At 33.4% G+C, this 16,114-nt stretch overlaps 1 protein-coding gene across 2 annotated transcripts in view; it reads right to left on the reverse strand.

The window, feature by feature from the left end:
- LOC119643770 (protein pangolin, isoforms A/H/I/S-like) overlaps positions 1–16,114 on the reverse strand; it is a 189,649-nt gene that overhangs the window by 7,068 nt on the left and 166,467 nt on the right. The window contains exons 7-10 of one of the 2 annotated variants that reach the window (XM_038043239.1): positions 5,600–5,672; positions 2,327–2,410; positions 1,622–1,771; positions 627–773 (exon numbers count right to left, since the gene is read on the reverse strand). In XM_038043239.1, coding sequence (XP_037899167.1) covers positions 683–773; positions 1,622–1,771; positions 2,327–2,410; positions 5,600–5,672 — 398 coding nt within the window. In that variant the 3' untranslated portion in view covers positions 627–682. Of the gene's footprint in view, positions 1–626; positions 774–1,621; positions 1,772–2,326; positions 2,411–5,599; positions 5,673–16,114 lie in introns of those variants that run through there. The other variant, XM_038043240.1, reaches the window with a different exon arrangement.

Here is a 16,114-nt window from a genome sequence, read left to right on the forward strand (position 1 = left end):
GAGCATTTTCTTCGTAGTTACACTTAAGTGCAGTCATCAGAAATGCCTAAATATAATTGTTAGATGTCTCTGTAATTATTTCTTTGTTTTTTTTCTTTTAAATCTGAATTATTATTAGATTTCCCTCCGATTAGACTTATATTATATATTATAGTATCTTTAAAACACACTTTATTAAATGATAAACATCCACAGTTTTATACGCATTAAACATTAAGTATATATAGACGGAATTCTCAGTTGTTGAAAATGGTTAAATAATAAGCTTTTCTAACCGCGCCATCTCTTGGCGGTTAGCGATAGCAACATATGAAAAATAAGTTCATACAACTATATAAGCGAGTCTTTCGAAGTCTTGTAGCGCATAGAAATTATATCGAGAAAGTCATAAAAATTTATATTTTTAATGCACGCAAATAGCGGAGTCAATTTCGCCGTGTTTATTACCTTCCTGTTCGTCCTTTATGTATAGTTGATAATAATAAATAATAGCATATGTATGCCATGTGGTTGCCGTATGTGTTCTGTGAAAAAAACACTACTTTTGTGTTCTTGTTGTAAAAGCAGTGTCGTGTGGACTGTGTTGCTGAGATAATAAGGTGAGTATTATGTTGCTGGAAAAGTAGCCTGCATGCATATTTTATGTCTCTTGCAATATCTAGGCATGTATCTGTTTGCAATTCTAGGCTAAATAATGAAGTTCTTTAGCCGGCCAGCAATTACCAAAAACTGTTAACTTTTTGATGGATTCTAATTTCAAGAATGTCCAATGGCTGAAAATCATTAAGATCAATGCAAGAACTTATACATAATTATCTAATATATACTACTACTATATATACGGTACTAAATATATATATCTGTGTACGTGTGGACATGTTTCTCACTTCTTGTTAACTTGCGTAAAAGTAGGTTTCAAATATCGTACGACATATTGTATTATAAAATAACTTCCTTAATATACATAGTATACATAGTATATATATATATATATATATATATATATATATATATATGTTACAAAAGTCAACCGAAGACGAATACATTTTCTTCTGTGGTTTGATGTAGTATGCATCTACTATTGGTAGCGCATGTCATATGCAACTTCTGATTATAAGAATTTTGAGAAACATTTACTGGAAATTAACAATACACTCTAAGGAGATAACTTAAATTATTTTTAAATCCTCCCAACTTGCTTCAAACAATGTATCTTTAAAGAGAATTTTTTCAAGCATAAAACGTTTGTTAGGGTTTTTCCTTGCAAGTATCTTTAGCACAGGTACGGAGTGAGATTCTCAAAAAAGAGTGTGAAAACAAGTAGGGGAGGAAAAATTTATTACAAATCCTCAAAAGAGCGTATGCGCACTAATCTACCAATAGCAAGCAGAATTTCTTGGTTATTGCGATGGTTAGTCATATATGGCGTATGCGACCAAATCAAAGAGAACCGGCACATAAAGAAAATTGAAATAAGGGAAGTGCTATTAAAGATTAGGCAACAGTTTTAAGAGTCGTACATTAGTCTGTCTGTTCAGTCGTAATTTAAAAAAATTTGTTGAGGCAATTAGTAACTGTAACATTTATTTCGGGAATTTGAGACCATAATCTTAAGACTTACCTCGAAAAGCGATGATTCGTTGAAGATGATTCTTGATTATTGCAATCCTGCTTGGCTGTTGTAACTATAGCGGGATGCGTGTTAAGCACATGGTGCGGCGAGGTGTGTACAGATGGGAGCAGACTTGGAGAGAATCGGAATGGAAAATCACTAACATCGAAGCAAAAAATTTAAAGAGTGTTAATATCAAGTAAGAGAAGAATGTAATTGTAAAGGTTTGAACCTTTTTCGGACTTTCCGGACGATTAATAAAAGATATTTAAAGGTAGTTAGAAATTTATAGATAAATAAATTTTTAACCTTTAAATTAATATTCTAAAAACATGGAATTTTCGACAATATTCAGAACTTTTAGACGATTTTTTGGAAAACCTTTTTAAAATGTTAGTAATATTTTTATAATTTTCAGGTTGTTCCTACAATTATTTAGCAAATGAATAGCGTTTTCCAACTATTAGTAGTACATTACTTGAGAAAAGGTTTGTCTGCGCTGCTCGCATTGCCGACAAAAAGGTAAAAGTTTGAAGAAGTCAATAATTGCAAATATATTGCGAAATAATTGGATTTTTAACTTTCGATTACTTGTAGATGTGTTTTAGACGAAAATACATTTTTACGTATTTTTAAAGAAATAGCAACATTTTCATGACTTAAAAGGTTGGGAAAATTTTTGCAAAAAAATTTTTTTGATAAATTTATATTTACCTTGATAATGTGGTATTCATTGGTATTGATGAAGGATATGGTCCTCTGAAACTGGAAGCTGCTGAATATACAGACGGTGTATGCCTGTGGATAATTTACAAAAAAGACATTACATTTATAAAAAAACGAGAATCTACAAAAAACAGTTTAAAAAATTTTGCATTAATCCATTGTCCTATTTTTTTTCTATTATCATCAATATATCCTTGGTGTTATTTATCTTATGAAAAATTATAAACATGGACATAAGCACACAGATTTAAAATTAGTGATTGATGCAGTTAGGAAGCCCCGTAAGACCTATCTATTTTGAAGGTGACTTACGTACCGACAAATGGATGCAAGAAAATTAAGTATACCAGTGTAATTGATTGCAGAAAAATTTTAATGCTAACATTAAAGGTGAACACTTTTTCACCGCAGAGGTTAAAATTAAATATATAAACAAAAAAAGGTTGCATTGCAGACTTGTTTATATACGATAAATGACTATGAAATAAAGTCTCGGTCTATTCATTCGGTATACTTCATATTGTAAAGTACATTGTACATATTTCAAATTCTGCTTTTAGGTGAGTATGCGAATTCAATGCCATGTTTACATACTCTACAAGCGAAGTTTTTTGACAAAAATGAAAGCTGTAAATTAAGCTGAAAGCTGTAACTTTAAAACTCGGAGCCCATAATTTATGAAAGCGATTAAATTTTAGTCTTTTGCCAACTATTGGCTGATTATTTAGTTAAAATCCAAAAACTTGTAGGGAAAAGTTTGGGTCAAACTTTTCTTCTGATAACAGATGGCATATTGACACATGTACAGCGAACAGAGTGGCAACACTGTTCACTCTTATCAGCAATATATGCAGATTGTGAGGTCTCCGGTTTTTATTTCAGTGCGTAGAAAGTTTGTGATGTATCTAATCTGTATATAGACGTGCACTGTACAGGTGTTACTCTAAAGCAGCGAACCTGTTGGTGAAAATGACAAAGTAATGCGAAGTTTAAATGTACACGGCGGTTATATTCGGTTATCTTGATCCTTTGCTACGTAAAATATCAGTTATACATTTATTGTTGTTAGATTATTCGGTGCATAGAGACGTTGATCATTGAACGCTCAAAATTCAACTTTCGACATCCATTACTTCTGTTGTTTGATTTGAAGAAATCTACTACCAAGCCTCATCAAATACTTTTAGTTACTTATGGTGATGCTGCTCCATTATATCGTAACTGTCGCTTTTCGTTTCGAGGGTTTATAATTGGTGATTTTGATGTTAATGATAAAGAACGGCATGGAGGACCAAAAAAGTTCGAAGACAATGAATTACAAGACTTAATGGGCGAAAATCCAGTTCAAGCTCCTAAAAACTTTCGAACAGCTTAGCACTTGATAAATCAGCTGTTGCTAGACGTTTACATCTGTTGGCAAAGATCCAAAATTAAATAGAATGGTTACAATATGAATTGACTGAAGATGCCATTTCGAATCGTTTCAGTGTCGGGGTTTCATTGCTTTTCAGGCAAAAAATAGAAACGTTTTTTGTGGGGTATTGTGATTGACGATGAAAGGTGAATTTGCTACGACAATCCCAAGCGCAAAATGTCATGGGTTTGCTCAGAAGAGGTATTTACGTCGACATTGAAGCGGAATATTAATTTTCTGCGCATATTGTGGGATAAGCAAGGTGTAGCATATTACGAGCTACTAAAACCGAATGAAGCTGATACTGCAGATATCTACCTACGTCAATTGAATAAATTAAACAGTGTATTGTTGCAAAAACGGCCAGAATAGCGGAGCGCAAAGTCATCGTCTTGCATGCCAAGGGTTATCAAGGATGCAGCGTTGCGGCTTCAATAGGAAATTGTGGCGCACACACCTTATTCCACAGATATTCCAAATAAGGCTTGTTCAGATCGATGCAGCATGGCTTAGCTGGTGTGCGACTTCGAAAGAGGAGATGTGAAAAAGGGTCGATGATTGAATCGCTGCAAAACCAAGATCGTTCTTTCGATGCGGTATTACCATGTTGCCAGGAAGATGAGAGGAAGTTTTAGAAAATGATGAAAAATATTTTGATTAATATATATTTTCTCAAAATATGCCGAAAAAATGATCAAAATACACGCGAACATCTAATACATATAAGGTTTTTGTTGTTCTATAAATGATTTAATAATATTGGAATGTAACGGTTTTTATTTTTTGTCGTTAGCTGACACGTCGAACTTCGTTTTAAAAAAAGTAAAAAGAAAATAAATAAATATTCAATGTTAAGTTTGAAAATTAACTTGTTGTGCTACTATTGAGTGACAAAAGTACTATAATAGAAAAATGCTGTGAAGAGGACGATCAAATATTGGTTCACGAATAATGTTTCGATGATAACGAAACATGCGATGAAATAAATCTAAAAGGCAACGGCAACATACAAATGAATCAAGAAAGTTGAGACTCAGAATCGCGTTAAAATCGAAATGAAGAAGAAAGTACACAAGAAAATAAATCAGTGACATGAAGAGTCGCAAGGTTGCGTGTTTTTTAAAATGGTAATCATCGTCTAAAAAGATTGTTAAGAGAGCTAGATTATCTCGAACAAGTACCGCCGATGAAAACAGAAGTTTAATTCCAAAGCGTCAGCGAAATAGAATGAAAAAGTTCCATTCAAGAACCATATCAATTTTCAATCGAATGACGTTGCAATACAACAGTGAAACTGATGGCAAATTATATAATTGTGATAATGCCGGTGAAAGGAAAATAAAAAAGATTGTGTTATGCAGGTGGCAAAGCAACGTATGGAGGGAGTAATTTTGAACAGCCTATTTAAAGGAGAAAATGTTTTGCTGCTACGCAATTCCAATACTCATGGTTCTAATAGATATGCCGCTTGAATTTAAAAAGTTGCTATCCCCAATTTAATTTGTATTTTCAATGACAATAAATATAACCCAATCTTGAAATGTTTTTCGTATGGACAGTTATATGTAGCCTGTTCATATTGTGTGTATATGCGCCAAATGTAAAAACGAAAAATATTCTATACCAAAACTCATTCATTTATAGCATTATTTCGATTATTTTTGTCCTTCCTTTTAATTTGTCGGATATGAAGTTCAGCGGATCAGCTAGTGTTGTACAAAGGAAATTAATAATCGAAGTTTCTAGGAAAAGTTTCTAATGAACCTTTACTAAGGTTATGAAAAGTACATTTAATTATACGTACTGAGTTTTGTGAGCATATGGTGGAATACGTGTTAGCTACTTACCATGACGCCACTTGAGACATTTCCGGGCTAATCATAGGGTATGGGTACTGCGTTGAGGGGAACGTATATAAACCTGAAATGATATATAAACATACATGTGATGACAAGAGCACGAAAAATACTGGTTTTTGTACGCAAAGATAAATTTTTAACGGCTTCTAGTTCTAAGAACTTACGTCACTCACTTTACAAGAGAATTAAGACTGTTGTCTATTCTTATAAACGTAACCGAAGGGCGATTCAAGATATTTTTTACAGAAATATAAAACGTGATAAACGTGAACTCGTTTCGATCCAAGCAAGCCTACGATATTAATTACTTCTATTTTAAGCTATAGTTTACTTTCTTCTAAAGATTTTGGGAAGGAGAAATCTTTCAGTTTCTAATAAATGAAAAATGTATGTGCAGAAATCAAACAGTGTAATTGTTTCATCTTAACGTAATCTTTTGAACGTTATCGCGTCTGACTGCCGTTACTGGCTGAGCAAGAGCTGGCATTCGGAAGTTGAATTTCGGGCCAAATGTGGGTCATAGTAAACTCAAGTTTCGTCGACAGTTAGCAGTGCCTAATATATCGTCCCGTTCGGTGCTATTTCGGAGATACCAATTTTAGGTTTGACGTAGGCATTTAGTAATAAGTTGCTGTACGAACGTGCAAATAACTTTCGATCGACTCCGAACAGTTGAAATTTACTATACAGTTGATTTTTACAAGGTTTAGAAGCGAAAAACAACCTCCTATTCTTTCTGACTTCGACTGAATTTATGGTGTGTGTTACATTCTCCGTCATAAAATAGCACAAGTAGACCAAAAATTTGTGGGGAGAACTTATTTTCTTGAAAAAATATCATTAGGTAATATGTTATATGTTCAGATGAAAGACTTGATGTAGTATTTTTAGTCTCTGTTTTATGTGTCCATGTACATATTTGCTTTCTTTTTCAGTCTCGATTATATCTTGCTACCAATATATAATGATATATCAGATTTGCCGTACTAACTTTAAACCACAGTCTTGATTAACGTAAAGATTTTAGTCGATTTAGGCAATTCCACCAATTTACTTTTTGCAAGGATATGAGGTGAACATATTAACGTTTCGAAATTGCAATATTATGACGGATCACAATTGCTTCTGTTACTGTTCAGGTATTGTTCACATCTGGGTAGGTTAATCAGCTTACGACTGGTGCATTAATTTTTTTTCTATTTTCGTATCTCTTTAAAGTAATGATCAATGTCCTCTGTTTACGTGCATTTGTATTAAATAGATGTAACAAATATCATACCGCTATGCACATAAACGCGTTGTTTCACGGAAATTTGGAAGGCTGCTCGTATATTAAAGCCATATGAAATATTTCAATTTGAATTTACTTTGCATCACAGATTTCATCAAATCCCTGCGTGTTTTCTTAATTGAAATAGCAAAGTTAGCTGAATTGACGGAATATTCGATTCTTGGGAAAATTAATTCTATTTTTTATATATTTCATGGATTATTAATCTTAAAGTGAACGAATCCCAACAAGTCTTCAAAATTCAACAAATTCAAAATTCTTTTCATTTGGTTGTTAATTTTTGTACTTTTTAATGCTTTTTTAAAGTATTTTTTGCAGGAGTGTCTATTAAGGGTTGAAGAGGAAAGTGAACACGGACGTATTTTTTTGGTTGTGTGTATGTAAAATTATGCAATTACAGATTAAACTCACAGCGGATATGTGTGTAGTAAAAAATCTTCAGTGTATGTACTTAATTAAAACGAGCGAGCAAAAAATTAGAAAATAAATCCGACTTATAAGAGAATGATTACAAAAGCCGAAACCGAAAATCCAAAGCAATTTAACTTGAGTCAAAAGCAAATCAACCCGGCACAAAAAATCGAACAATCGAAGCGTAAAACTACTACAACGAATGTTTTTTATATTTATTCAGATGCACATGTGTGCATCCGACAACTGCTTTCAGTTAGATGAGCACTGACGTGATGTACTGAAAGCACGTTGTACATGTATGGAAATATTTAAGGAAAAAAGGCTTTATATATTTGTTTAGGTAAATGCACGAACCTTGGAATCCTCAGCCAAACCGTCGTGTAGTTTCTGCATAACTGATACAAGACATCACGTTGAGAAAAAAATTAAGAATTTAGGTATATGTTGACGAAAGGACTAGGCGCTCAGCAAGGACGTTCGAAAAGCTAATATTTATATATGAGCGTTGCTTAATGAAATATCGTTTGAATACGGCTTTTTATTTTGAATTTTAGTAGAAGTTATTATAAGAAAAAAAGAGACAGGTAAGAAGAGACGAAAACGACAGCAAATGTAAGAAGAAGAAAGAAGCTATTTGTGTATTAATATCCCTATCTTTTATTTGCAAAATATATTAGATGTTTGCAAAAATGTTGATCACTTTTCCACTTGAAAAAAATATTTACTGTGGAAAATTGGTACAATATATATTAATCAAAATGATTTCTATAGTCTTCTACAACATTTTACAATATTTTTGGCAGCGTGGCGATATTATGTCAAAAGAACTTATATTGGTCTGGCAGCGATTCATCCACCGATCCATTCTCGCGCTTCTTCAACTTTGTGATACCAGGTGCCAGCTAAGCTATTGCACAGGTACAAAAGGTAATCAAGATGCGCTATGTCTGGTGAATACCCCGGGTGTAGCAAAACTTCCCATTCGAACTCCAATAGCGTATCCTGAACAATTTTTGCAACAAGTGGCAAAAAAATGGCATTTTCAGTCAGTTGGTGTCGCCACTTTTAAACCATTGGAACCAAAACCAACTATTAGGATGTGATGGAGCAGCATCACCATTGGCGTCTGAACGTGTTTGGTGGGCTTCAGCAACAGATTTCTTCAAATAAACAACAAAAGTAATGAATTTGGAAGAAGAAGATTTTTGAGCACTCTATGATTAGCATCGGCGTATGCTGAATAAATCAATAATATTAAATGGAAAACTTTTATTTTATGTGAAGGAAGGTCAAAACCAACGAATTCAACCGTTATGTAAAGTGGTATTACCCGTTTATTTCTAATTTTTATCTGTAGAAGTCGCTGATCAACATTTTTGCAAACATCCAATATTTTCATATATAAAATCTCATTTTTTGTGCAGGTTGGTTGTATTTCCAGACTTCCATCTTACTTATATACGGCTTTTGTTCCGCTTTACGTGATTTTCAAACCTAATATGAGAAGATAGCTAAGTGTAAACTTACAACTTAATTAATATAGGAAAATGGTGAAAATGCAGATTTTTTTTTGGCAATTATTGTTGAATTTAGCTGATTATCCCACACAGTTTCATTTGTTTTTTTTTGGTCAAAGTTGTTAATGGTTACTTCAACAGAGCGGTGACTGACAGACTGACAAACTTCTCGCGTCAGTTCTATCATTGCAAGCTTTTAAGAAATGTGATATTCGTATAAAGATGTTTTATGTTCACCATATAAAAACCATTAAATATAAAAGACTATAGCGTGTGAAGCAAGGTTCATATAAAATGTTGATATATAACTTTTTATTGATGTGCTAAATGTCTGACTTAGAACATTTTTTACACTTACTGGTGAGAATTAACTAAGAGCAAATGGGCGAAGTTTTGTGGGCTAAGACAATTTGTTTTACAATTTATTCAAACAATAAGATCACCTAGACGCATTATAAATTCACGAAAACGAGCACGAACGAACAAGTTGTAAGAAACAACAATGAGTCGTCACAAGCCACAAGGCGTTCTCTTATTTGTGATTTTCGCGATTTAACAAACCTTTTTATAGCAAAATTGATCTTGAAGAACTTTATTGTGGCTCCTTTTTAGGAATACCAAAAATTATAACAACAAAACACATTGTTTTCTTTTATAACTAGTGTTTAATCACAACACCAGTAATTACTGAAATATGTAACAAAGTGTATATAAATAAGATATTTGATACATGAGTGCTTTAACTTTGACTTTGTCTGTTTACATTTTTTATAGTGTTTGCTAAAATTTATAACATAAGAGAGAAATCCGGCTTTATGAAGTCATATCATCGAATATCTTTCTCAAAATTTGAATGCTTTTATTACGGTTTTTTGTTGAACCTTCATGTCTTCAACATTATTATTAAAAAGATCTTACAATAAAATAAAATAATCTTACGACAGCAAGTACAAAATTAAAATAACGCTGCATTTTTGGATGTACCTTTGGAATGAGAGAGGGGTGAAAACTATATTCAAACATATTCAATCAATTCAAACTTGTTATTAATAACGTGTTGGATAATAATGTACAAGACAATATTGAAACTATATTACACACGTGTGTTTCTTCATTGAGCGGGCATCAAAGAAGGACAAAGTTGGATTAAAGTATTTGCCATACAGGCAAACCCCATTATTAGCTTTTAAATGCTAGCTAAGGTTGGCAATACATAAAAAGCTAGAATGGGAACACACATTTACCCGTATGCAAACAAACACGAGAGTCGTTTGAGACACAAACGAACAAATAGTGATTTGCAAAAGCAACGCAATCATTGTAATATAACGCAATTGTGATGTAGCGTAACATTCCCTTTTGTGATTTAACGGTTTTATCCGAGCTTTTTTAAGATTAAGTTCGTTCCATAGACTTGGGATTTTTGGGTTAATGTAGGTTTTGTTTACCATTGTTGAGAGATCTATTTAAAAATTATATATGAAAACTTATATTTACAATGCACCTTCTGGTATTACCGGCTTTAACATTATGATTCAACTCACTTGACTCGATTGATATTGTCTTGCGCAAATACTCTGCTTATGCTTTTGCAAGAAAGTTATCAATTTCAAATTTCATTGTAATCTTTTCATGCTAAACTTTTTTACGTGTGAAATGTACTGCGTACCATTTTTAACCTTTCCGAGAGTCATCAGCTGTCTCGGCTGATGAAGCTTCCAGACTGGCTTTACTGTACAATAATTCTCTGTCATTAGAATTGGGTAATGGGTTGTAAAATGACAGCGCGTAAAATCAAAGTATCTACTTACCTCTTTATAGAAAAGCAATAAACTATTTTCAAATTTTATTGTTTGCTCGATAAAAATTTTCACAGCCGCTTAACCATTCGTTTCATTTGCTGTGAGCATTCTATTTCCGAAATTCAAAACTCCTAAGCAGGACCTCTTCATGAACTAAAGGTATTCCGGAAACTAACATAGGAAATAGGTGTCAATGGTGGTTAAACGTGCCTAACAGTGTGTTTATTTAGAAACGATATATTATTAATAAAAAAATTAATTTCTCTAATTAAATTTTTTTTTTATTGGAAAAGCTCGCAAAACATAGACCAGCGTAATATTTCTTCACATCAAAGAGCAATTCGCGAAAACTGACAGACCTACCCTCATATTTTTCTAATATCTGTATTGATGCTCACGGGTTCTTATAGGACTCCGCCATGTATTCTCAAACTATGTGTTTATGAAGTATGTGATGTTATAACACATTTCCTCCTTATATTGGAGAAGAGCATTTCCTCCTTATATTGGACAAGAACAGTTTCTTTACTATATTGTAAAATAGAGTGCAGAGAACCACAAAGATGTTTTAAGTTGAATGTTCTACCAAAAGTATTTGAACCAGTTGTTAGTCGCTAGTTAGTTTTCGTTATCAAATCATCTATTTCCTCGTTTCAGCAGCACTTTGCACGCGGAGGATCAAGGTAATTAACCTTTTAGAATTGACTTGCCTCATTTTTCAGGCATTCTTTAACGAGTAAAACATGAATTTCATATACACTAATTTTAGCGACAGCTTTGGCCAAATTAACCAAATGTCATTAACTTTTAACCTTTAGTGCTTTGGCGTCCTATTAAAACGGATGAAACTCCATTCGTCCTAATAGATTATTACAACACATTTTTAGTTCTATCCCCTCCTGAGACGTCAAGTGTTCTTTCATCCAGCCACGTGGAATTGGTTTTATTTGTCTTGTACGCTAAAGACACCTTTTCTGCAATTAAGCAGGCCACCAATTAATTTTCTGAGACGATGTTAAACTGTTCTTCTCCTTTAGCTTGAAAATACACTCCTCCCTCTTTCAATCTCGTTTAGAAAGTTTGGTTACATACTACTCTTTTAATTCTATGACGTTAAAGCTTAAAAATTCCAAGCGGATTTCATCTCCAGAATACATGCAAACACCGCAGATTACTTTATTGATTCATATAAATTGAGGAATGTAGATATGTTTATTGATTTAGATATTCTACTCAATCAAAAGTATCTTGTTAGTTTACAGTTAGGAGCTCTCTATAAAGAAAGCTACGTCGGAGCTCGAATTTATTGGTTTGGTGTAGGGGAAGCTCTATTACAAAAGTGGTGAGTTTGATTAAATCAATAATTGAATATGGTTTTGTAAATAACTACCCAGAGAGGAAATGCTCTTTATACGTTCGAACACGATGACGGTCAGAAAAAGGTGTACTGTGTCGTACGATATGCCAACAATACTAATGCGAGTGAGTCGGAACTTTGAGAAAGCTTTACGATCTTATTAAAGGCCTTAATTGGTGCACAAATACGCTTTATCTTTGAGGAACACTGGCCGTGGATGTACCTACACATAAGCATTACCCAGACTACATTAGGTCGATGCTCAAGGGTTTTGAGACGTATCGACACACTTTGGGATTTTTGGAATATTAAGACTCGCAAGGGCCTTTTCGATGTCCTCCATCTGGTCATTGAGCATGTTACCCTTTCAGACAGTGGCACTGTTTGATCGTAACGCGATAAATGGGAATTCGATGCCAACCCATTTGAGCCAACACATTAACTTCATCGACCGGATCAAATATTATTTGGTTGTTGTTGAGAGGAATCGGAAACGATGCAGTAAATTGATTTCCAATTATTTTCATAAATGACTAGAAGTTATTGTTGCTTTTTGCAGCAGGAAAAACTTGGGTAAGTAGCCGCTGCTCGTGCGGAACTTTTTTGAATCGTAGTCGCATATATTTCTACATTGTTTTCGAAGCAAATTAGTTTGATAGTTTGGGTTCAGGCACCGAACTCTAAATGTTTCATCTCTCAAGTTTTCTGCATCTCTCCAACTTTCGAAAATTTGCATACGGAAAGAATTTGGGAATGGTACAATGGTTCGAAATATAGAGAGGTGCAAGGGCGTTAACTTTTTTTTTTTGTGAATGGGAAGTAAGAAAAGGGTTTAATTTGTTCTGTTGTAACCCATCAACGTTTGGAATGTGCGTTGACTCTTTTGTAAACTGCGCTAAATAGTTTTCAAGTACCACAAACTTTGCGTCATGTGCCTCCGGAGTCATATGAATGGAATGGCGAGGCCAATGTTTGTTGTGGATGTTGAAATCGGCAGCAATCACGATATCGCACGATTTAGAGGATATTGTGTTGGATAGGGTGTTAACGCCGTTAAAGGAAACCATCTTATCCGCGCTTGGGCTATTATAAACAAACCCGAAATGCAACTTGTGTAACCGGATAATGAATTTCGACCACCGAGAAATGAATTCCTGAGTACTGTAATATCGTTGGAACAGTACATCATTGCGAATATATATCATAATGACTCTGTGTAATATGATATTTTGTAGAATTCGATGCCTAGGTAAATGAAAATATTGTGGGTCACTGTTTTCATTTACTTTCCACTTTACGCGTGTGTCCGTTGTTGTTGCGTTTGTAGTATTGCTAATGTTGTTATTGCTACTATTGTTGTTGCTACTATTGTTGTTGTTATTGTTATAATGAAGTTATTGTATTGTTATTGCAACGTTATTATATTTCGATTTTGTTTTTGCTGTTCTTCTTATTGACAGTTTGGTTCCTGCAATTCTCGTTATTTTCGGTATTGAGATTGTTTTTGTTATTTTTATTATTATCTTTGTTAAAGTTGTTGACCCTTGTTTAGGGTTTTTGGTTTTGTTGTTCGTAGTATTTGAAATTTAAAGTTTTCGTTTTCAATGCATAAGGGACAGCAGGAACTGTGATTCATAGTTTGCTTACATCGTAAAAGGCTTTCACTTGTGCAAAGGTTTGCTCACGTATAAAGCTTTCTGCCACACTGTCGTCTTTGGCGCCTTAGTTTACGATTATAGATAAAAATAAAGTGCCTACACCCTAGTAGAAAAAGGCAAAAAGACTTTTATACAAAATGTATTATTGGGTTGAGAGAATATACGAAGGTGAAGTGGTCAGTAATTCCAATATCAGACAACCCGAACTGTAAAACGTCGTTCACAAAAAATTCTGGGAATAATAATTTGCGGATTTCCCATATCTAATAATTCTAAAGCATAGTAGGAAGTTGAGATATGAAAGAAAATACTTAAAAGTACCCCCAATGAAACACTTTATATATTCGGAAATATGCACTTGTTTTTGTTTGTGGACGCTACACACGTGCACAATAGCGATAGCAATACAACCTAATCTAGAAGAAATATAAGAAAATATAAGCTATAGGTGTAGGACACAACTTCTAGGCCATATAAAATATATGCCATTAAGAAATTTGTCTTTAATTCGTTGAAGTAAATAAATGCTATTGGAATAAAAGCCAAGATTTTACATATGCAATCAATATACTTTTCAAAAGTAAGACGATGATCAATATATATGTTCAAATTGGTCAACAATTGCTATTCCATTGTCAGCAATAAATATATTCTCTCCAGGAAAATGAAATTCAGTGTTACCAAAACCATAGTTTTCGCTTTAGTAGTTTAGGCAAAAAACGCCTAATTATTATTATAATTAATTTTTAGTTCAAGAACATTACAACCCCCGATCAATGCAAAATAAAAGAATGATATCGTCTGCAAAAAATTATCATCTTCAAGCACGGGTGTTAATATATTTTGGAAGGCCATTAATGTACATAATAAAAAGAAGGGGGTCTAAAACAGAACCGAACGGAACGGAATTGGAAAAACTCCACCGACTCTTCAAGCGGAGCGGACTTTCGATAAAACTTAAGAACATAAAAGATATGTGAAAATAAATTCAGTGAAATGAATCGGAATTCCATCATTGCCAAAAGATTTATACTTAACTTTCATCATCAGCTCCGCATCTGAATGAAAAAATTCATAGAGATCATCGAAATTAACAAAATGAGTAATATTAGGCTCTAATGTGTTAACAACATTAACGAAATAGTCATTAATCACATCACTATTAAATTTGTACCGAAATGCATTATTATTTCACAACTTTTCACATAGCTGATAAGTCCACTCCAGCAAATAAAGTAGCAAAATATTTTTTCCTTTCTTTACGAATAATTTTTTAGCTTAGTTACGATAACGAGAATAAACTTTCCAATTGTCATACGATACAACACATTGACAAGCTGGATATGCCAGATCTCTCGCAGAGATTGTAAACAAAATATAATTGGATTTTATCCGATTGTGACTTCTATTCGGAGTTTTCTTTCTAATGATCGGGTTAAAGATATCTTAAAGTTTCGATTAACTATCTTAAGAAAGACCATTGCCCATTGCCCATTACTATTAAAAATTCTAAAAAGGAAAAATGCGTCAAAGACGACAATAAAAGAAGATGCCGCATCCCAATTAATACATTCTTACATTAATGAGAAAGGTCGCAAAATTCCAATCATAACGAGATATACTATATTGCACCTGATCTGAATCTTGGAGTAATCGCTCATCAATCAAAAGTCCAATAATGAAGTGGATTCATGAGCGAAATCGAAGTGAATGTGTTTTGAATTGTCAAGCACGGATAAATTGTCCCTGAAACAAAGCGATCTTATAAGACTGGCTTTCACTGTGTTAAATAAATTATAGTGAAACGGTTAACAACAATTACATTAGAATATCATAACAATAAATCGAAATGTTCATTTTCAAAGAAAGCAACATCACCGCTAGGTAAATACACTACACCAAAAAGAGCTCTAATGTCACCATAAAAAAATTCAATGAAAATTGACCCACAGCTGTCACGTTGAGAAACTTTTAAGATAACCTTAAACTTAATGCCATAAGATACATAAATACACACGCCGCCACCATGAGCGTGTAATCTATCCTTCCTGACTAAAGTAATGCCTGGTATATTAGAAGAGTGTTTAAAAATGTATGGTTTCAACCAGGTTTTAGAGATAGTAAATAGCTAACAGTTTCCAATTAAAATGTTTTTAAACTCATCAAATTTTACATATGATCCTCAATATTTGGCAGTTAACATATGCACTCCTCAGCTAGAGAAAAATGGGCATATAGGTGCAGCCGACCACTTATTTCACTCCCTGGAATGTCGCCAACTTTTAACTGCCTAGTCTTCAAGCGGTTAGTTACGATTTTGTTAGGGCCAGATATATTGTCAAATTTAACATTTTATTATTAATATCGGATGTATCAACAACACAAGAAGTGCTTAAAAATATCATAGTTGACTTTAAATTATTTAATCCAGTGGGCATGCCATTAAAACAATGCCGGTTAACAC

This window comes from Glossina fuscipes, unplaced genomic scaffold (genome assembly GCF_014805625.2).
Source record: "Glossina fuscipes isolate IAEA_lab_2018 unplaced genomic scaffold, Yale_Gfus_2 61594, whole genome shotgun sequence".
Lineage (NCBI taxonomy): Eukaryota > Metazoa > Arthropoda > Insecta > Diptera > Glossinidae > Glossina > Glossina fuscipes.